This window comes from Oryzias latipes, chromosome 13, assembly GCF_053564925.1.
Source record: "Oryzias latipes strain Hd-rR chromosome 13, Olatipes_Hd-rR_3.1".
In the NCBI taxonomy this organism is placed as follows: Eukaryota; Metazoa; Chordata; class Actinopteri; order Beloniformes; family Adrianichthyidae; genus Oryzias; species Oryzias latipes.
Genome location: NC_136249.1, coordinates 28,405,212 through 28,428,290, shown reverse-complemented (window position 1 = coordinate 28,428,290; position 23,079 = coordinate 28,405,212). Strand labels below are relative to the sequence as shown.

The window sequence follows — 23,079 nt, the reverse complement described above, 5'->3', positions numbered from 1 at the left end:
TGAGGACAACGTAAGCACAGAAACCGTCAGTGAAATCCCGAGATGTCGCCTTCTTGTGGTTTGCTCCGCCCCCTTCCACCTGCTATTGGGCTGCCTAGCTCCTCCCACTGCCGTTCTAGCCAATGCTGCCTCCTAGCCCCGCCCCTTCGCCGCTGCTTTCCCTCGTCCTCTGTCTTCGCTGTCCCCCTTTCCTCCCAGACAGACCCTGCCCTTTCCCTTCTGCTGCCCAGCCTGTGAAGACGGGCGCCACACAATGGCGAGCAGCCTCTGCGGCCTGCGGAGCTGACACTGCGGCCCCTCCTGCCGGGAGCTGAGCTCATGTGAGTAGACGCCGCTCTTCCTCTTCCCTGCGCCCGGATCCGATTTCTGCGTCCTTCTTCTGCTTGGACCGATCGAGCATGGTTGAATAATTAATTCCCACATTATAGAAGAAAGCTGCATCTATGATGGTAAATCTGGACTTATTGATTTGATTTTGTGAAAGCGTTGCAGCCGTCCAGGGAGCAGCTGCTAGAAGCTGCTCTGGTTCTTGAACGCTTCCTCATCTAGCCCACTCACTTCTCCATTTTAGCCCGGAGCTGGCCGCCGGCCGGCTCTGTGGCAGGTGGGCATCCCTGCTGCAGTTCTGTGGGCTGGGCTCTGTCATCAACCACGCATTGTCTTTTGTTCAGAGGATTAGGGATCTTGAATTCGCATGCAGAGAGATGATGGGAAGCTTCCCCGCGACCCCCTTGTGAATCAGCATGTTGCAGTCTTGAGGCGTGTTGCATTTAAGTGCACACACAACAGCAGGAGTGATGCATCACTCTTGGACCAAACTGACTGGATGGATGCAGTGGTGGTTTGATGCTTTGTTTTTTGCAAAGATGAATGCAGGTTTAGAGGCTGCCAGACAGTCCCTGATGATGCACCACCAAATAGATCCTCAGAGAGGGTTTCATGTTTGTGCTGCGGTCTTTATTTCTTCAGTTATTGCTTCTTAAATGCTTGTATCAGACCCATAGACATGGCAGGCCACCACGATTACACACCGTCTTTGCAAAACAGGGTATATAAGTTGTTTCAACTTTAAACCTTGACTTGCTGGTTGTGTCCAGACTAAGAGGAGAACAGAGAAGACATTGTTGGATGGATATGGCCATCTGAAGCATCCTTTGAATTTGATCAAAGGGGGGAAATAAATGAGGCAGCACAGACTGCAATCTGCAGCCAATCCATAATGAAAAAAAAAAAAAATAGGGTCAAACTGTGTAGGGATATAAACGCCATTTAATATCATTTTGAAAAGGAAAACTGTGTTTTTGTTGGTTTTAACATGTTCTTGTTACATTTTTATGAAGATGGACGACATATATTAAGAAAATGAAGCTTAAAATTGCATTTATGTCAGAAATGCGATTTGAAATTTAAACAGACAAAAGAATGCCTTTTGTAAAAGACCCTACTTGTGATGTAGGAAATATGCTGTCTGGGCCAAAAGCTCACTGCTCCTCTCCATTCTGATTCATCCATTTCTAGAGAAATAGATCCATGTATATCTTTGTTTTCCTCGTCTGAGCTGGCATTTGGCTCTAAACTGTAGGACGGGATGGCTCCGATATTACTCACTGTTTTTGTTGCACCAATAGTGTAAAGTAGGAGTGAGGGGCTGTAAGCTAGTGGGAGAGCCTGTAAACAGTTGGATGTTGGGAAGCAAGGGAGGGCTTACTGCATGGCAACAGCTACAAATCAAAGGTGAATTTCTAATGAACTACAGCCGCTCTATAGAAACTAATCACACTGATCTTTTTTGTTTTATTTTGGCCAAAAACTGTATAATCGTAATGAAAAGAGCACTGGGAACGCTTTGAAAATAGATCCAAAGATGATTGGGGTGGGACTTTGAAGCCAGAAAAGTTTTTTCTGGCTTTTCTTTTTTTTTTTTAAACGGTGGATATGATGTCATCGATTTCACAAAGGTTACAATCTATTTAAAATGAGCGTTTTGCGACAATTATTTATGAGTCCACTGTCTTCTGAAGATAAAAAACATTGATGGTTAAGCAAAAAAAAAATACATTAAATACATTTACTTGGTAAAAAATGTTCCGACGCAATGCATTGTGGTCTATATTCGCCGATTTTTTTGTAAATTTTTTTTTTTTGAACTTTAAACATACACATAATAACTACACACAAAAAAAAGAGAGAAAAAGAAAAGAAAATAAATAAATAAAACATGTAGTGAGCATCGATGCACACGCAGAGACTTCTGGGAAATTTTACTGGGCAATGGATTTTGGAATTGTAGATTCGGACAGCCCTACAAAATGGCGAATACACTATGTAGTGCACTTTATAGGGGTTAGGGGGGAATTCTGACATACCCAGGGTTCGATTCCCAGGGTGCGCAACAATTACCTTCATCTAGTGTGGTTCCTGGGGCAAGACTCTACCCTACTGCCTCACTATGTAGCCACAAAGGGCCCCACATCTGGGTGTCCCTGTGCCTGTCCCCAGCCCGAATGAAACACACGGTTGTGTCAGGAAGGGCATCTGGCGTAAAAATATCTGCTAAATCACTTGTGCGAATCAGTGATAGCTGAATTGCACAAGTGGCAACCCCTAAAGGGATGAGCTGAAAGGTCAACAACAGCAACAAATTTGGCGTCCCTTCTGTTTATATTGGGGTTTATTTTGTTTCATTATAGTCATTTTTATGATGAATTTGTGAGAAGCTAAGATGATGCAGGCAAAATCACTGCACAGCTTTTTTGGAGTTCAGCGGAAAAGCAGGTGGGAAGTTTACGCAGGACCACATATGGATGTTGCTGACCTGAGTCACATGAGAAGTGATCCCCAATGCTGCCCCTGAGGGCAAAACAGTGTTGCAGGAGCAACTTGTGCGCTGATCGACCTTTTAAAAATCTGCAGTGCCTGTTGACACAGCAGCAGCGTCGCCTGCGTGCTGCACTATCTTCTGTTTATCGCAGTGGAAGTGCAGCAGGAAGGACGCGGAAATCTCCGGAAAACAAATGCAGACTTTGTCAAGTCTTTAGTTTTGTTGGAGTTTAGGCCTTTTAGGGCTCTAAAGTCATCATTTGATTGCATTTGATGTCCATTTCTGCAATCTGCTGACTGCAAATGTGAAAGTGCTGCTTATGAAACTGCTTTTACTTTGAAACAGTCTCAGGGGAGGATAGGAAAATGAAATAATAAAAAAGCTGGGTGAATATCAACATTAATAGGAGCTTTGAAAGTTTTGATGCTTATGAGTCATGACAGATGAGTCATCATGAAGCCAGGTTGTTTTGCTCAGCAGGCCTTTTAAGGTAACAAAAAGGCATTTTGTCCCTACTTTTACACAGATCTGCTACAGATAATTTAATTGTCCTTAAACATATTGTTTTTGTCTGAGTTAGATATTGTTAAATAACATTCAGAAAATCTTGTATAATATAAAGAAATAAGTTCAGATTGTTTTTTGTTTAAAAAAAATCAATTTTATACTCTTTATTTGGACACATTTGTATGAAAAAGTATTATGGCCACCTAAAAAATAAAAATGACAAGAATTAGGTTGTAAAATTCAGAGAAAAAAGTTTTCATTTTATGAGAATAAATTTCTGAATTTATGAGAAAAAAGTCATGATTTTACAATTTTGACTTGGTAAAACTGCTAAATAGTTTTTAAATACTAATTGATCCGATCTAGACTCACTAAAAAATTAACATTTCCTTATCCGTAAAAATCCACGCTGAAATAATCGCTTATAATGCGCTCTACATCTTTTATACTTAATTACGATATTTGTTCTTTGTTGTTGTATAATAATTTTAGTTTTACCTCATAAATGTATTACTTTAATCTTGTAAATTCTCAATTTATAACTTGTGAAGTTATAACTTTACTGTTGTAAAATATTGACGGTTTTAATCATAATTCTACAAATTTATTCTCGTAAAATTTTGACTCTTCTCTTTAGTTTTATGACTGTCCTCTTAAAATTATGACATTTTTCTTGTATTTTAAAGACTTATTTCTAGTGAAATAATTCTACAATTTTACTTGTAAAATGTTGACTTTTCCTTCAATTTTACAATTATCCTCTTAAATTTACAACTTTTTTAAATCATATTTTTACAACTAATTTCTAGTAAAATGATTTTAAGACTTGTAAGATAGTTATATCTTTTTTCTTATAGTTTCCCAACTTTATTCTTGTACATTTTTTTTTTTTTTTCTCAAGGACCTTATTCTCTTAAAACTATGACTTTCTTTTACAATTTAATGAATTTATGCTTATAAATGTATTTATTTTTTGGTTTTTATGGTGGGCCTAATTCACCACCATACATTTCTAAGGTAAAACAGTTTTGTTTCTGACTATGTTGTTTTGTTCAGTGCTGCTGTTTACTTGTACATGTACATTTTTTCTCTGACTAACTATACAGAGACAATCACAGCCTGAAGACACACAAGCGAGTGCCAAAAAAACATCAACTACAGTCTAAATTTAAACACAATTGTGACACAGTCATCATTTTACTGTCCAGGACCGGTGCAGCTGATCAAACAAACTCCTCACCGTCTGCAAACACCGTCACACAGATATCAGTACTTTTCCTCATGAGTAGTCTAATATGGTCACACAGCGGTTAAACGCGCTTCCAGAGATGACGGGAAAAAAGGTCATTTCTTCTGGTTCAAACAAAGGAAAAGGAAAGGCTTTTTATGGCGTCTGAGGCAGACGCATCCTGCAACCCCAAAGAGTCACACCACATGTAAGGAATGATTAAAGCAATCTAGAGTTTAAAAACTCTCTTAAATACCCAGCTTACATTTCACACACTTAATACGGTCTGTTGAAACCCTAAATTAGAAATGAACAATTGGAAAAATACTTGATGATTGTTGCATAAAAAGGTAATTATCCAAATGTAATGAAATAAAATATTTTTACTATCGATGCCTAAGAACATATAAAAGCGCCTGCAGCAAACTTTAACTTGTCGACTGTAGAGAGGATTTAATATCTCAGATTCCAGCGACGAAAAGCATCAGTGTGTAATAAAACCTCTTTTGTTCTGCTCTGCAGGTAAATGCATCATTAATTGTTAAAAAGGAACATTTTTGAAGTATGAATTCCAACAAAGAAAACAGTCGTCAGTATTGACCAACCATTTCAATAGTTGTAATACCGCCTGCCAAAGACTGAAATTAAGCACCTATCATTAAATATACAAAATAAAGTTTAAAAGATTATTATTACACTTTTAAAGGAGCTAGAGTAACTAAAAATGTGGATAACAGCATTGGCCAACACATTCTTCTATAACTATTCTATTATCTTAACCTACTATTATGTTATTGTTTTTATTTAATCTATTTTGTTCATCTGGCAAGTATTTTTGTGGCTGTTTTAAAAAAGCAATTTCCCCATCATGTGACTGAGTCTTCCAAGTCTTTCCTTTACAAAAAAATAAAAAAGATAGTTTTAGGAAGTTTGTTCCCTTATTTATTGAATTCAAGCAGCTGTGACAGATTAAGCAGATTAGGTTGATGAGATTGTTTTCTGTAATTACGCAAGACATCCTTTTCTTCAGGATCAGAGTGTTAAGCCCACAAACAACCCTATTATACTGGTGAACTCTGGCCTAAAGACAGCCATTGCCTGCTTTTTAAGAACTTCCTTTGCAGACACACAGTTAAATTACCTTGACATAATGATGTCATCTGATTCTGGGAGACAGTAATCCTGATGGCAGACAGCACCTGACCCTGCAGGAGAACACTAAGCCACTTACTGGGGTGAGAGTGACGAGCGATGCATCTTTGTGTTCGTAAACGTTTGCGCTGGGTTTCTACAGGCAGATGCAGTGAGAAAAACACAGCTAAATGACCATTTAAGTTGTGATTTTGAGATGCTAATCATCCTTTTTTTTCCCTTCATAGAGTGGATATCGGATTGTATTCATGATGGGTACTTTTCAGTCTCTAATAGCTATACACTAAGCCCAGGTGCATCCTCACAATCTAATGTATTCATTGACTGTGTATGAGATCTGGACTGAGTGACCCCTCCCCCCTTGGCGTTTCAAACAGGAAGTACCTGCTGGCTCCAAGAAGCCAAATTCCCGTAGACTTCTACTAAGAAATAAACAGCTATACTCATTCTATTTGTCATAATAACCTCTGATACCTTTTTTTTAAACATGTTTTTGATAATCCTATTTATTTTTCATGAAATCTTTCTCTTTTGGTCCAAATATTCAAGTTATAAACTGGCCAATCAGATTTCTCAGTAAAAGTATGTGGTCTCGTGTCGAACCTTCGAAATGCTTGATTGACAGATTCTCCCAAATTCTCCCAGATTCTTTCAAATGGCAGGGGTATGGTCTTCCAACAAGCTTACTTCTGATTGGCGAGAGTGGTTGCCAAAGAAACATTGACTCAGCCTCACACGTACCAATAACTGCTTACTGACGATTTTTGGTTCCAACATGGGAGTGTCCGTATCGCGAAGAGTGAGGATTGGGTAAATGGTAATCGACTCAATTTAGTTGGAACTAGAAGCAGGTCATTTTCTATAAGTGACATCACTTGATCCAGTTCTCATAAACTGTCAATTAATGTTTCGTACTGCGAGTTAGTTAGCAGACGCCAAAAAAATGGAAAACAAAGAAAGAAATGTTTGAAATAAGTTGCACTTTTGGGAGACATTTATTTATGAAAATACAGGAACAAGAACAGACATTTCATCTTGAAAAGCAAATCATAAGAAAGCAATACAATGGAAATAAGCTTGCTTCATTACTGTAACCATATTTATCACGAAACAGGAGGAATTGTCTAGTATATTAGTGCAATATATGAACAATTATTCCATAACCATGATCAGAGCAGAAAAAAATGACAAGTCAACTAAACTCTTATTATCGCATAAAATCACTAAACCAATTGAATCCTTCATTGTCTGTGTCGATGGAATAACTCTAAGACCTTAAGACTAAGGGGCGCTTCTTCGTCTTCTGCGTTGGTAGCAAATACTGATACACACATCCACAGTGCCCTCTAGTGGTTGTTAGTGGGAAAATAACAAATGCATGAGTCTTTTATTTTTTTAAATCACATATGAGTCGCACCCGAGTATAAGTCGCAACTCCTGCCAAACTATGCAAAAAAATAACATATACTCTGAAAAAAATTGGAATTCCAGAACAACCATGTCTTATAATGTGTATTATTTTGACCATAAGACCGACCTGTCACTGCTTTTTTGTAGTTCTCTTAATCAGTTGCTTCATCCATAACCTAAGATTTCTGGATGCTTTTTTCTTAACCGACTGCAGATCCGTAGTTGATGTCTTCATTTATAATTTTCCGCTCAGGAACGTCTAGAAAGACTTCAGTCTCAGAACGGCCGTTTTTGCTGTAAGTTCTGCAGTGAAGCAAGTGGGAGTAGCTGAGGGCTGCTGGGAGAAAGGACAGCCAGGGAGGAAGGGAGGTGAAAATGAGGGGCGGGGGGGTTGTTGGAATCGCAAAGGCTGCAGCCAATCAGCCCAGGGGAGGGGCCTCAGGGCTTATGCTCATCCCCCTTCCCCCTGATGTCACTGTTCACAGGCAGGAAGTGGGAGTAACGGCAGACTGGGGAAGGGCTTTTTTTTTGTTTGTGCAGAGAGTAAAACAGCTTTTCTATCTCTCGGGACGCTGCAACACTAGAATCAGTGTTTCTGGAAAATCCTCAATTTGGAAGACGTCTGCGGTAGACTGGAGAGGCCCGATGGTGCGATGCTGCAAAGTGAAGAGAGAAAAACGACAGCATGATGGAGGATGAAGATGAATGGAGGGAAGGAGGTGGCGGGTCCAGAGCGGAGCTGGAAGGCATATGTTAATGCAGCAGAGAGGGACAGCTGCATGGTGTGAGACAGGCCGTCCCCAACTCTGAGAAACAGACAGACAGGTGTTGAACTCGGCCTTCCTGCTCTAAAAAGTCAATGGAAGGAACTGGGAGGAATTTTGGGAGTGGCGCTTTAAGCCTTGCTCCTGTTAAGACCCAAGATATGCTTCTGAGCCAGCTGAGATCTAAGTGAAGAAAGCTTCAACCTTAGTGTCTCTAAATGTATAATTATACTAATCCCCTGTCAGCATGGGATCTCATGCAGTTGCCAAGTGCTTAAGCAACACTTATGGTAAAGCATCAGTTTGAGACACACACTAAAATTGTGCTTTTAGTGTTTTTAACATGTTATTGTGGCATTTTTCTGATGATGGAGGACATCTATTAAAAAAATTTACGCTTAAAATTGGATTTCTTTATTCAAATCATTGGGAATCAGGAGCAGACGACAAAAAATGATGTTCGAAAACGATTGTATTTGTGATGTAAAACATACAATGGGCTGACCACAAGCTCCCTGCTCCGCTCCATCAGACGACTAGATCCATGTACGTCTTTGTTGGCCTCATCCGAGCTGGCATCTGGCTCAAAACTGTATAGCTGGATAGCTCACATATTGCTCGCCATTTTTGTTCCACCAGTAATGGTTGGTTGGGATTGTGAAGGGCTTTAAGCTAGCTGAAGAGCATGTTAATAGATGGATGATGGGAAGTGTGGGTGGGCTTACTCTGCGGCAACACATTTTAAAGATATCTCTATAAATATTAATAACGTGACAGCTAAAGAACTTTTATTTCTCTCTCAATAACTTTATAAAACTAAACACTTCACTCAAGAATAGTAAATAAATGAAAACCACGCCCACTTGTTTACTCTTCTTATGAAAATTCTAACTATAAGCTCAAACATTGCACAAATAGAGGCTTTTCTAAGCACTGATTATGGAGGTCATGTGTGTGTTATGACAGATGCACAGTAGATCATTGGCATGACTTAAGCTGGACTTGACCCACTGATACAGTTTCATGTGACTCAATTATTCAAATAAACAAGCTAAGGCTGTTTATTGTAAGCTAATGCTTCAGAATGCTAAGTCAGGTGGAGAGCTTGGCTGTTTTAGTTGAAGAATCTGAGCAAATTCTTTCTATCATTGCAAAGGTAGGATTTTCAGTCAGATGACAGAAGAGCTGACTTTACTGAGTCTGTTTTTAGAGGCAGAGCCTAAAACCTCTGTGGATTCAGGCGTCACAGAAGGACTTATGATCTTAACAGCACTGTGACTCATTTCTTCCTGAGTTTGCTTAAGGAAGTCCACCCTATTTACACTCCCTAAATTCTTAACTTTTTCTCTCCTCCTCCTCCTCCTCTTCTTTGTGTTTGCAGGTTAAGTGGTGCACCCCCCCCCCACCCCCACCCCCACTGAATGGTAGTCATCATGGCGAAGTGTGAGACGGGCAGCACCAGCCCTGTGGTCAGGCAGATCGACAAACAGTTCCTGGTCTGCAGCATCTGTTTGGACCGATATCACAACCCCAAAGTTCTGCCCTGCCTGCACACTTTCTGTGAGAAGTAAGTTCCTCCAGACAACCAACAGAGAAAATGGTCTGGTAAAATCTGAAAGACAATGAGAAACGTTCATTTTCCATCTTCTTCTAGATGTCTACAGAACTACATCCCTCCCCAGTCTCTGACACTATCCTGCCCAGTGTGCAGACAGACGTCCATCCTGCCCGAGAAGGGTGTCGCAGCCCTGCAGAACAACTTCTTTATCACTAACCTAATGGAGGTGTTGCAGCGAGACCCAGAGTGTAGCCGGCCGGAGGCGAGCAATGTATTGGAGTCGGCCAACGCAGCCACAACCTGTCAGTCCCTTTCTTGCCCCAACCATGAGGGAAAGGTGGGTTGAATGATCCAAAATCCATCACATCCCTAGATTTGTACTCCTTGTCAAAGACCAGCTCCTATGAAAATCGTGTTTTTGGTGGGGTTCTTGTGGCATTTTTTCTAATGATATAATGAAATTTAAGCCTAAAATGTCTTCAATTTAGCGATTGTTTTTTTGTCTTTTTTTCCCAAATTGTTATGAATCAGGAGCAGAGGAAAGAAAGCAATTTAAAAAAGAGCTTATTTGTGATGTAGAAAATACACTGGGTGGGCCACAACCTTCCTGCTCGGAGCTCTCAACAATGGGGATGGGAAGGGGGGCGGCAGGGTTGCGCTATGCATCCCACCCACAACTCAGAGGCAAATTTCTAATGAATTACTTCCACTCTGCAGATTTTATCTCCTAGAAAATGACACAAACGCATAATCATTATTAAGAGACCACTGGTAATACTTTTAACCCTTGTGCAATCCTAGGCACTTTAACATTGGGAGTTGGGTCATCTAGACCCACTAGACAGTGCGCTAAACCTTTTTTTTCAATAATTTGTGAACCTCACTGGTGTCCATGGATTACATGAAATCTTTCCACCTTTATCCACCTTTGTCATGGTAGGGAGAACACTTCAATGTAAGGGTGGGGTCATCTAAGATAGCACAAGGGTTAATAGATCAAAAATGAATAGAGTGGGTCTGTCCCTTACATTGTCCCTGTCCCTGTCCGTGGGTAAGTGAATTTTTATGTCTTTACTGCACCCCCTGCAGGTCATGGAGTTTTACTGCGAGTCATGTGAGACAGCCATGTGTCTGGAGTGCACAGAGGGAGAGCACAGGGAACATGTGACCGTCCCTCTGAGGGACGTGTTGGAGCAGCACAAGTCTGCTCTCAAAAATCAGCTAGACACCGTTTGTAACAGGTACAAAACTGTCGTGAAACTGTTTGAAAGTGAAACCCAGTGAGAGTTTTAACACTGATCCTTTCCCTCTGACAGACTGCCACAGCTGACTGTTGCCATTGAGCACGTTAATGAGATCTCCAAGCAGTTGACGGAAAGGAAAAGTGAAGCAGTGACTGGAATCAGTAACACTTTTGATGAGCTGGAAAAGGCTTTGCACCAACGCAAGAATGCTCTGATCACAGAGGTGGAAAATATCTGCAGCTCAAAGCAGAAGGTCAGAGGTCTCTCTGCTTTTCCAACTTGATGTAAAAGAAAAAAAAAATCCTCATTACTGTCCTTGTTTGTGTGGGTCACTCTAGGTGCTTCAGGCTCAGCTGACCTCTTTGCTGCAAGGGAAAGAGAACATTGAAAGCAGCTGCAGCTTCACAGAGCATGCCCTCAGCCATGGCAGCGCCACTGAGATCCTGCTGGTCCAGAAACAAATGGGCGAGCGGGTCAGTGCTCTGGCAAGACACAGCTTTGCCGTGCACCCCCATGAAAACGGACACCTGGAATGCCAGGTGGAGACGGACGGGTTGAGGCGCTCCATTCAAAACATGGGAGTCCTCATCACAACGGGGGCTGTGGGCCACACTAGCGTTGCCACCGGTGAAGGCCTGAGGCACGCACTAGTCGGCCAGCACACCTCCATCACAGTCACCACCAAGGACAAGGATGGCGAGCTGGTGAAAAGCGGGAATGCGGCTCTCCGAGCAGAGATTGTCTCTGCAGACGGGGTGCGCACTGAAGCCGAGGTGGTAGACAACAAGAACGGCACGTACGAAGTCGGCTATACCGTTCGCTCCGAGGGAGAGTTCACCTTCTCTCTGCTGCTGTACGGGCAGCCTGTGAAGGGGAGCCCCTTCCGCCTGCGCGCCGTTAAGCCTTCAGATGTCCTGCAGTCGCCTGAAGACGTAAAGAGGAGAGTGAAGTCCCCAAGCGGAGGAGGGGGTCACGTCCGACAGAAAGCTGTCCGCAGGCCCTCCAGCATGTACAGCACCACCAAGAAGAAGGAAAACCCTATAGAGGATGAGCTGATCTACAGAGTTGGTGCGTAAAAACAACTAAATTCTGGTCAAATAAATCCAAATATAAGATGTACAGCATATGAGGCTGCTGGCCTCAGTACATGACCCTGCAGAACTGATGGGTGCATGCACAGCTCTGAGGTTCTCGTTTGTTAATGTGTCAGGCACAAGAGGGCGAGACAAAGGAGAGTTCACCAACCTTCAAGGCATCTCGGCTTCCAGTAACGGGCGGATTGTGGTGGCAGACAGTAACAACCAGTGCATACAGGTCACTGTTGGACATTAGAAGAAAAAAATTGTTGCGTTTATGCAGAATCTGGGAGTAATCAAAGGGTTTCTTTTAGGTGTTCTCCAACGATGGCCAGTTTAAGATGAGGTTTGGGGTAAGGGGGCGTTCCCCGGGTCAGCTGCAGCGCCCCACAGGGGTGACCGTCGACGTGAACGGGGACATTATTGTCGCCGACTATGACAACAGGTGGATAAGCATTTTTTCCTCTGATGGCAAGTTCAAGGTGAGAAGCAGGAAAATGTTACCAGATATGTTTAAAAAACACCTAAGAAACGGAATGACCAATATTGATTTTTGGTCTTTGCAGAATAAAATAGGCGCTGGAAGATTGATGGGCCCCAAAGGCGTGGCTGTGGACAAAAACGGACACATCATCACAGCTGACAACAAGGCCTGCTGCGTCTTTATCTTTCAGTCAAATGGGAAGCTTGTAACAAAGTTTGGAGCCAGAGGAACATCGGACAGACACTTCACAGGTGTGTCAAGAAATACCTGCAGACATTTAGTTACATGTCTTTACAGGAAGAGATCTAAAGCCAAATGAAGCTGCATGCAATTAGGCCAGATATACAGATTTATTTTAAAGGTTCCTTTCAAGAAATGTAGTTAGGGATCATCATATTTCTGTCTTAAGTTTGTTTTTTTCATGGAGTTTATGTACAGATTTTTTTTACTTTTAGGTAATGAATCCAGAATTCCGCTGTTTTCTTTTTATTTTGCCAAATCTCTTGAAGTGCTTGTCAATGCTCTTATGCTACGCTCACACCGCCATCGGCATCGCGCGTTAAAGCAACCACTTCCAATGAAAGGTCTATGTAAATGCACGTTTCGGGCTTCCACGTTCAAAACTCCTAGGTCAGTATTCGGGCTCTTGCGTACAAAACGTGCGGCCATTGAATGCGCGTTGCAGGTTAAACTAGGTCGAACTTTGGATTTGGCTGTACGTCCACTTGAATTCATAGACGTGCCAACCTTTTGAAAATTGATTATGAAGGAGAAATTGATAGTTGCGGCTTGTACCTGGCTGGAATTTTATGACACCAAGTCTTTCATATATCAGACTAGAGCTGTAGAAGAATTTGCGAGATTTGCATCGCTTCAACATTTCACACCAAAGCCTCTTCCATCTATAAGTACATGCACTAGTTTTGGGTAGCAACAGTCCAATGTGAACACCGTCTGCTAACAGCGCATTTAAGAACTCGCAATCTGCGCCGTTGTGTACGTAGAATTATGGCTACATAAACAATAGGCAATTGACATTCATTCAAGAACGCGGTAGACACCGGTTCTTAACTTACATATAACACATTTTCTTCTCACTGGACAAGCAAGGACGGGCTTCTTCTTCTTTTTCTTTTTATACTGTTTATTAGTGCATGTCCGCCACCTACAGTTGGATGAGGCTTTGCGTGAAATGTCGAAGCGGTGCATAGTAACCCTTGTGCTATCCTAGAAACTTTACCATTGGGAGTTGGGTCATCTAGACCCACTAGACAGTGCGCTGAACATTTTTTCTTCAATGATTTGTGAACTTCACTGGTGTCCATGGACTACATGAAATCTTTCCACCTTTTTCATGGTAGGGAGAACACGTCAATGTAAGGGTGGGGTCATCTAAGACAGTGTTTTTCAACCTTTTTTGAGCCACGGCACACTTTAACCTTGACAAAAATCCCGCGGCACACCAGCATCCAAAAAAAAAAAAAAAAACAGAAATTCATGGTCTGTATTGATCGACAGCCCCCCGACCGCCCGCCCGCAATCTCACGTGTATTTTTGTGATAATTGTGGCCGGAAAAGCAGGAAGTTGCGGCTGTTTTTTCTAAGAGATGAAATGAAAGTTAAATTAGAAAATTTAGAAACTGTTTGTTGGTTGGGGTTTCAAGGCGTTTCGCAAGGACAACTCATTGTGCGCTGGGACACTGGCTCTTTAAGCCAATGCATCATGGGAGATGTAGTGTGAAAAGTGCCGAAAACTTGCAGAAAGACTGGCGTCCCTGAGATTTATTGTATTGTCCACTTGTTTCACGGTCTGACACCGGACTCTGTGGAAAGCTACACCGCTAAAGAAGAGCTTTAGCCGGTATTTTTGTTAGAACTGAGCGACTTTATCAGCAGAATTAAGAACAAGGAAGTGAAGACTTTAAGCACTTCTGATTGGTCAGACTGATGACATGTGATTAAGCCTTCAAGAATGATTGGTGGAGACAGTTAAAGGGACGGGACTTTTCCGCAAACTGTCATAGCTGCAGGTAAATCGCGGTAACGTAATCCTTATCAAAATGTCTTTAATAGAATTAAATAAACACAAAGAAAAAGTAATTTTAAGATCTTTCATATTCCTAACTACTCAGTGTTTTATCAGGGCCTGTTTGGATGAACAAAGAGCTGATATCCTGGAGATGGGAAATGTTTTTAGATCAGTGAATGATTAATGAGGGCAATTTCTCCACGGCACACTTGACCATCTCCCACGGCACACTAGTGTGCCGTGGCACACTGGTTGAAAAACACTGATCTAAGATAGCAGAAGGGTTAAGCAACTTTTGCTCCAAGCTTTTTCCTTTTACAGCTCTATTCCGATATATGAAAGCGATATATGAAAGACTTGGCGGCACAAACCGTAATGATTAATTTCTCCTCCATGATCAATTTTCAAACAGTTGGCATTTTCGTGAATTAAAGGTGACGCCATCCACACGTCACAACCAAATTAGAGTCCCTGATTGGTCAAAGACGCACATTCAGTGGCCGCACGTTTTGTATGTAGAAGCCAAACACAGTTGTAGAAACTTGAAACGCGAATGCGAGGGCTTTGAACGGGGGAGTCCTAAACGTGCATTTACACACTTCGTTGGCTTTTCATTGGACGGGGTAGCTTGAACGCGTGTTGCCAAGGGGGGTGTGAACGTAACTTCACGGGCAAATATTCATGATTCAATCTACTGCATGTAATAAGATGATTCCTCTTTTTTGCCTCTCAGACCATCGCATCTATTTGCCCGTGTTACAGGAAGCTGGTCGGAGTTTCAGCTTTGTTGACGTTGAAGCTTCCTTCAGTGTAAATTCTCACCTGGACTTTTTCTTTTCTTTTAGAGAAAAGTGGTGCAAACATTGCACTGGAAACAAAGATTAGTAAATCTGGCCCTGTTTTCAGTAAGTAATTAAACCGAATGTGAGTGTGAACTGATTTAAACCAAAGTGTTTGTTGTCTTTATGTCCGTTTTAACGTCAGTTTGTCGTTGACCATGTCCTGTCTTGTCGTCAAAGTCCAAAAAAGGAGTGGCACTTCCTGTTGTGTGCTGCAAAGTAGCAGCTGACTCATAGTTACTATTTTCTTTCCTGTCTTTTGTTTTGTTTCCAGGTCCCCACTTTGTAGCTGTGAACAACAAAAATGAGATTGTGGTTACAGATTTTCACAACCATTCAGTTAAGGTATGGCTCCACACAAGAATGTGCTTTTGTCAGTGAACCCTTCAGTGGAAGTACTTTCAGTTGCATAAATGAAGATACGTTACTGTTAGAGCTTACAGACAAGAATTTCAGACAACCCTACCCCTACCCCTCCAATTACCCCTACAATTGGGGGGTTAGGAAGAACCCAAAGGGGTAGGGTAAGAATTTGGATTTGGCCAACGAGTGTGGTTGAATCACACGACTTGTGGCATCACATTTTGGAAGTCAGGAACACGTGTTGCTGCACTAAACATAGAAATTAAGTGGTTTTTTTTTGCTGTGCCGTAAAAGTATGAACACACCTTGGTCCTGAAGCGCTCATGGTTTGACTTTAAGATGCCCTTTAGAAGAAGCTACTGTGCTGATTAAGACATGTGTCCCTGCCTTAATTTCGCAGTTATCTTAAGATCCCATGAAAATATTTAACTAGAATTCAGCAAGAAAGTTTTTTGTTGAATCCAAAATGAGTTTTACAACCCTTGTCCTGCTGGATGACCCAGTTTCCATTAAACTCTAACATATGTCTGTAAATCATCGTCATATACTGACGAGTTTTATGGCGAGACAAGTCCAAATTGTCACTCTTCCACTACTGTACCCGACAGTGAGGATGAAAGAGAAACAAATCCAGCTTGATGTTTTTTAATCTAAATTACACACGACCTTTTAGCAAACAGCTGAAGGCAAGAAGTTCTTCAAATTAAAAGGCTTTTAATCAGAAACCATTTCTATAACTTGCCATCTTCACTCTTGTAACACCAGCTGAAGGGAACTTTGCATTCCCCACATTTTTCTTCTTTTTGACCTTCCTTTTATTTAAAAAAAAACAAGTGGCAGTGAATGTTTCTTATGTTGCTGTTTTGTCTGTTTATTATTTTTAATTATACAAAATATGTAGGATTGCCCTAGCAGTTTAAACTATTGCGTTACAGACCTTACCATGTCATATGTCCAAAAAAAAAACATTTAAAAACTCTAGAAATGGTTATAGATTGGTAAACATGTTTTCCTTTAAAACAAAGTAATACGTAAACATATTCATTATTAAGCTTTTAATCTCATCTTAGTTTTTTTTTACCATGTGACTTTTTTCATGGTTTATTCTGAAAGGTGTACAATGCGGACGGAGAGTTCCTGTTTAAATTTGGCTCCCATGGGGAGGGAAATGGTCAGTTCAATGCTCCAACCGGCGTTGCCGTGGACGCCAATGGAAACATTATTGTTGCTGACTGGGGCAACAGTCGCATCCAGGTGAGATTCATGTAAAAGTAACAAAAATGAAAAATTAAACAACATTTTTGGAGAAAGCCATTTTTTTTGTTGTAGGACTCACCCAGGCTTTTATTTTGTTCTGCAGGTGTTTGACAGCTCAGGTTCCTTCCTGTCCTACATTAACACATCAGCCGACCCCCTTTATGGCCCCCAGGGCCTGGCCCTTACATCTGATGGCCACGTGGCCGTGGCGGACTCCGGGAACCACTGTTTTAAGGTGTACCGCTACCTGCAGTAGACAGCGATTTCCTGTACCGCAGCCGCCTAGGATGAAACAGGGTGTGACGGTATTTCCAGTGCAGTCTTTGCACTTCAGCAAATACCCGGCCCCTCATTTTACTTTATCGATCGGGTTTGAAGGTAATGTAGCATCATTGAGACGAATAAAGATGGAGGATTTGGGCAGAAGTAATGCATTTTTGTGGGAAATGACACTTTAGGAGGTAGATTGAAGTATTTAACCAGTCTTAACCTTTCCCGGTGCATGAAGTATATCTTTTTTTCCTTCAATAGCTTGGCAGCACAGTGTGACCACCAGTTGCTTTTACCATAAACTAGTTGATGCTTATAGTTAAATGAACAGTGCCATGCTTCTGCAGCAATGAAATGTAAAAAAAACAAAAAAAAAAAAGTGCAGCAAAACCATTTGTGCATTGATTTGCTGTATGTACTGTACATACATGAATGTATATTGTATATATTAGATCACTCTCTATGTATATGCAGCGATTTTTCAAGCAGTTTTTTTTTTCATTTCACTGATCAGCAAAGGATGAAGGATTCAAAGACTTTGAATGTGTGTGTCGTTGCTGTGAGTGAGGTGACATGCATTTGAAAAGTTCTCGCCTGTTGAAGGAAGCAGCACAGCAGATATTTTGGTTTGTTATTTTAAAGCGGACAAGTTTAATTTATTTTTATGTTGTATTAGTGGAACATTTTCAGATTATTTTTGTAAATCTTTCTTCTTTTCTTTTGAATTTTACACCTTTTTAAGGTGAAATTTTGTCTGTGTGACTAACATAAAACTGTAAAATTTAGCCTTTGTGCAGATGGGCAGCTGACTTCCAAAGCTTCAGCACCGGTTTTGTTTTCATTTGGATGCCAAACTCATTTTCTAAACCCTTGTTTAGAATAAAAATTGTTAGTTTTTATTTTCATATTTTTGAAATCACTTTAAATAGTTTCGTTTGTGACCACTGCACCAGAAGATGTTCAAATATCTCAGGACATTTTATCCAAAATTGATCACAGCGTCTGTTCAAATATGATGCACAACTTTTTCAACTTCTTGGCTCATTTGTTGATGACTTTGCAAGAAAGCTGCTGATCCGTGCAAATTTAATACCACAGGGAAATATTCATTTTGTGGCTTTACAAGAAACTGTTACAAATATCCAGTCATTCATCTTTTTTTCAATGACATTAGCTGTAGAACATGTTCGTGCATTAGAATCCACCCAGTGTGCTTCATTTATCAGCTACCTGCAACGGAGTTGCGCCAATGGGGACTCAAAAACCAGGACTGGTGGAGCTGCGTGGTTTTTGCTCCCTCTGGTGTTCATTCTATCTTAAGAGCAAAGGAAGACATGGTGTTGCTGCATGAGGAATAAGCTCCTGTGTTGACTAGCTTCATATGACAGTGCAATGAACATCGAGTTATTCGGGTTAGCCGTCCAACCCGTTGAGATTGGATCGGGTTTTGGAGTGGAAAAGCACCTGTTTAGTCAACTGGGATGTTGCCGTTTTTGTGATTCGCTGTTTTGAGTTTGTGCCAAACAAGGATCAAAGACTTCCTGCTCTGTGAGACAAGTGCTCACCTTTTTAAGATGGATTTACATTTTCTTCACCCTCCCCTTCCTTTTTTTTCTCTATGAATATGCACTGGTAATAAAAGCACATGGTTTACTGAGGCGTTGTAAGAGTTTCCATTTTTATTGATTGATTGATTTGATCTATCTCAAGCAGTAATTGTAAACAATGCAAGAAATCACACAGAAAAAGCAAACTCACTTCAGAAATAAAGCATTGATTAAAAATTAAAAAAAAAACAAATATATAAGATGATGGCACACACTTAACATTGAAATTACTTGTTATGAATAGAGATTTTTGCAGAATTGCATACAATAATGATTAACTTAAGTCAAGTATAGTTTGAATTATTGCTTGAAACGGAGTGTGAAAATATTCATGTATGTAATCCCACCTTTATTGTGGTATTTCTTTTTAGAATTTGGCATAATCGTTTCTGAAGTTGTTCACCTTTCAGTGGATCCTTTCAGGGGTTGCCATAGAGAATAAACTTTCACTGATTCACACTGGAGATTTTTTTACGCCGGATGCTCTTCCTGACACAACCCTTTGTTTTATCCAGGCTGGGGTCCGGCACAGGGGGACCCAGACTTGGGCCTTCTTGTGGCCACATAGTTGGGTAGTAGCGCCAAAACGTCTTGCCTAAGGACTATAGACTGTTTATAGAGATGGACTGAGCGGGTGTGACATCACCCGTACAAGATTCATTAACTCCGGCTCCAGCGAAATGAATCCAATTCCATCCTCATTTTTCCGAGGTATGGGCACCGCCATTCGGATCCAGACATCAGTGGTTGGTCTGAGTCTGTCTGAGTCAACGTTTCCAGGGCAACTACTGTCGCCAATCAGGAGTGAGCATGTTCAAAGTCCACACCCCTTCCAGTGAAAGTGGCTCTGGAAAATCTGTCAATCAAATGTTGGGGGTTCGAGGACAGCAGGCACCACATTTACACTCTTTTATTGAGGCATCTTATTGATCAGTTTATGTCTTGAATAGCTTGTGAAAAAGAAAAAAATATCAGGAAAACTACTGTCATGAAAAAGCAAGAATGGTTATTCTGACACAGAATGACCAGAGTACCGTAATCAAAAAGTCTATGGAATTCTTGATTCTCTAAGCTTCCTATTTGGAGCATGAGGGGGGATGGGGTCACTGCGTCCAATTCTTATAATACAGTGAATGCTACAGACCCACACTGCATCCCCCCCCCCCACCCCTGGAAAACAAACCCTGCTTTAATCATGGACCAGTCTTACATGCAGCCAACTTAGCCATCCAGCTGCTTATGATCTGCTCTGAAGGGATTTGCTTAATGAATCAAGTGGAAAATGTTGTTTCATCTTAGTTTAGATCTAATTTAATAGACCATCGTCAATGAAAGGGCAACAAGTGGTTTTCTGCAAAGAATCCTCTGCATCTTTGCTATTCTGCAAATACCAAGAAGATGTCGCAGATATTTATTGAAAAATTACTTTATTTGCAGACCATTTGTGCTTCAGGTCTATGTTACAAATACTTACAGCACGTACAGTTGGCATTTTAACATCCATTCTCAACAGTATACTGTAACATACATATGTATTTACATACATACATCTATGAATGTGCGGAAAACCCCCAGAATGCACTAGATTGACATATGTAGAGTGACAAATCAAGTTGGCAAATGATGTTTTGCACAAATATGTATATACCCTTTAAAAAAGTAATGACACAAGTTGCATAGAATTGATCATATCCTTAGACTGAAGATAGAAATAAGCCAAATGTTCAGAAAGTAGATTCGGTTGTTGACGTTTATCTTAGGGTGAAGAAGTAAAGAGGGTTTTGAGGCAACTTAAACTGAATAAAGTTTCAAAGCAACTTTTGTTCAAAGTTCCAATTAACTTACAGATGGAACAGGTACAAGTGTATTCTCCTCACAAATGGATAAATGTGATCAAATGGTGACAATTTTCAGAATAAAAAAACCCACTAAAAATAACTTAAATTAATGAATCATAAGGAAACTTTTTGAAACTTTATATGATATGAAACAATCTTGAAGAGCACGACGGAAATACAGTCATGCGGTCATAGGGACTTATTGTCATGGTTACCCCTACAAAATGGCACAAATCGACACTTCTGGTGGGACTAAGAGTGGAAGTGAATTGGTTCTTTGGAACAGTCAAACCATCAAAATACCAAACTGTACATTACAGACCAGCTGTCTTAAACATTGCAAACTTGGAATCTTGAAATTTTGTTTCAAAAAGGAAATACTGATGGAAAACGGTAACATTGACTGTGAGGTACGGATAAATACTGCAAAACTACAGACGGGTGGAAATAGATCTAATCAGTCATCAACACAGATCCATTTTTTGACTTTTTCCAAATACAAAAAAAGAAAAAGAAAAGAAAAGCATGCAAAAAAGCAAGCCCCCAAAAAACAATATTTGTTCAAAGGATTTTGCTGATCACTTGAATTCTCTACAGGACACTTTTACATAAAAAATACTTTAAGCACACAAAACCTGAAAACAGAAGTTTCTCTAGATTTTCCCAGTGTGAACACAATACAGACAGTTTGTTCGCTTAAATATGCAAAGCCAGCTACCAATGTTTAAAACAGGAATTAAAATAGCCAGCTTTCCAACAACCGATTAAGGAAAAGCTATTCAAGGTAACGGAGATCTCTTGTAGCACCTTTGGAAATGCATTTTTTGGATGAGATGGCACCAAAAGCCAGTCCAGTGACCCCTGTACTTGCCTCTTAAAACTGACATTTACACTGTCCGTTTCCTCCCTTTAAATGTGATGTGACGCAGAATTTCAAGTAATTTAGCTTTTTGTGTTACTTCACGTACAATCTGTAATGTTTGAGCTGAATGTGAGGCACTTGCAAAAATGAAAACTTACACTAAATCTCAGTCTGTCAGACCTCTGAGCTGTCACTGTTGCCAAGGCCTTGAGTCATCATGGGCTCTGCGCTGCTGGAACTGCTGGCTTCTCCTTTTTTCTCCTGCTTGGACCGCACCAGTAACACCACCACAATGACGAGGAGCACCGTGAGGAGCAGCCCCACAAAGACTCCAATGATCAGCACCAGTCTGTCGTCGCCGTCCGTCTGGTTGAGCTCCCGGGGGATGATCCCTTTGGTGAACATCTCCCTCTCTGGACTCGTCTTGGGTTGGTTGCTGCGGTCCAGCGCTATGTGCAATATGTTGGTGCCGCGGTTGTTGCCCACGCCGATTTCCTCCACTATGTCTGGCACTTTGTTGGCTGATCTTCTGCTGCGATGTTGGCTCTTTGGAAGAGAATTTGTGTGCCAGCTCACTGCGTGGTATTCCAGGCTTCTCTTGCCGATGCCGCGGTTGGCATTTTCCCGGGAACGAACAGTGTAGATGGTGTGTATGTACCACTCTCTCCCTGCAGCCACCTGGCAACAAAAACAAATTTTTGTTTCATTAACATGTTTAGTAGAGATGAATAGTAGAGATGAATTTCTAATAAATTCCTGCTTGACTCTGCAGGAACTGTCCTAGAAAACGACACAGGTTTTTTTGACATGGTTAAAAACGGCATAATCACATTTATAAGACCACTGGGAGCACTTTTACAACAGATCAAAAGATGGTGAGACTTTAACTAAAAAAACATGATGATTATGAAAATGATTATACTTTTTTTATTTAAAAAAATCCAATAGTATTTTTAGACAGACCTATTTTATGACTACTCTTTTCTTTGTAGGTTTTCAACTAGTTTTTGGTAAAAAACAAAGTAAAAAAAAATTCAAATTTCCAGTTTTAATACATGAGAAAGCGGTGGGTGAGACACCATCAGAATGTGCCTCCCCTGCACCCAGACTTTGCCGCGCACACACTGACTGGAGCTGCATGTGCTTTACTGTTTAGCTCTTTCTTTGATCATAAAAGATCCCTTTATTTTTAATTACTTCATTTGCCTATTTCTCGCCAACTGTTTGATTGCATTGGCGCCAGTTTGTGACTCATTTAGTCTTTTTTAATCTGCTAAAAATGCACATTAGTAATTCACTAGGTGAGGAACACAGTACGCCTGCCTCAAGGCAGAGGGCGCTGGTGATCCCAGCGAATGTGACACCGCAGGTAAAGAATAATAGAATTAGTGGTGGCAAACCAAGTGCAACTATCAATAGTTCTTTAATACTGTTTAGCTTCACTTTCGATATGGAGATTTTGTGTCTAAATTTAGCAAATTGTGGAGGCACGTCTCTATTTATTGAGACAGAGAGACTTTTAAAACGGAAGAAAGACGAGGAACACTTTGACAAACAGGATCTCCATGTGTTTCTTCAGAAGTAACGGCGCACTAACTTCAATTATAAGGAAAAGTAAGTCAACAGTAACTATTTTGGTGATGCTACAGTTTGTAAATGGAAGAGAAAAATGCTTTAACTGCTGCCAATCAAATGGTGAATAAGCTACTCTGTAGGCTTCATGTGTTTGTAAATCTGTCTGATGTCAGTGCCTTACCAGCCTTGAACCTC

At 40.8% G+C, this 23,079-nt stretch overlaps 2 protein-coding genes across 2 annotated transcripts in view; one reads left to right on the top strand and one right to left on the bottom strand.

Moving 5' to 3' along the window:
- Positions 1-140: 140 nt before the first annotated feature.
- On the top strand, positions 141-18,659 carry LOC101175583 (tripartite motif-containing protein 3). Its single transcript, XM_011482339.4, has 13 exons — positions 141-320; positions 9,264-9,449; positions 9,537-9,777; positions 10,530-10,681; positions 10,757-10,937; positions 11,023-11,752; positions 11,895-11,998; positions 12,075-12,242; positions 12,327-12,495; positions 15,119-15,178; positions 15,387-15,457; positions 16,589-16,729; positions 16,836-18,659. Exons 2-13 carry the CDS (start codon positions 9,304-9,306, stop codon positions 16,986-16,988), a joined length of 2,316 nt encoding a protein of 771 aa, XP_011480641.1. The 5' UTR covers positions 141-320; positions 9,264-9,303; the 3' UTR covers positions 16,989-18,659.
- Positions 18,660-20,019: 1,360 nt separating this feature from the next.
- Positions 20,020-23,079, bottom strand: part of frem2b (FRAS1 related extracellular matrix 2b) — a 70,267-nt gene continuing 67,207 nt past the window's right edge. The window contains exon 24 of the mRNA XM_004075537.5: positions 20,020-21,987. Coding sequence (XP_004075585.1) covers positions 21,484-21,987 — 504 coding nt within the window. The 3' untranslated portion in view covers positions 20,020-21,483. The remainder of the gene's footprint in view (positions 21,988-23,079) is intronic.

Coding starts and splice junctions, on each gene's coding strand:
- LOC101175583 (XM_011482339.4), top strand. CDS start 9,304: ATGGTAGTCATCATGGCGAAGTGTGAGACGGGCAGCACCAGCCCTGTG. Junction 10,682..10,756: donor CTAGACACCGTTTGTAACAG/GTACAAAACTGT, acceptor TCCCTCTGACAG/ACTGCCACAGCTGACTGTTG. Junction 15,179..15,386: donor TAAATCTGGCCCTGTTTTCA/GTAAGTAATTAA, acceptor TTTTGTTTCCAG/GTCCCCACTTTGTAGCTGTG.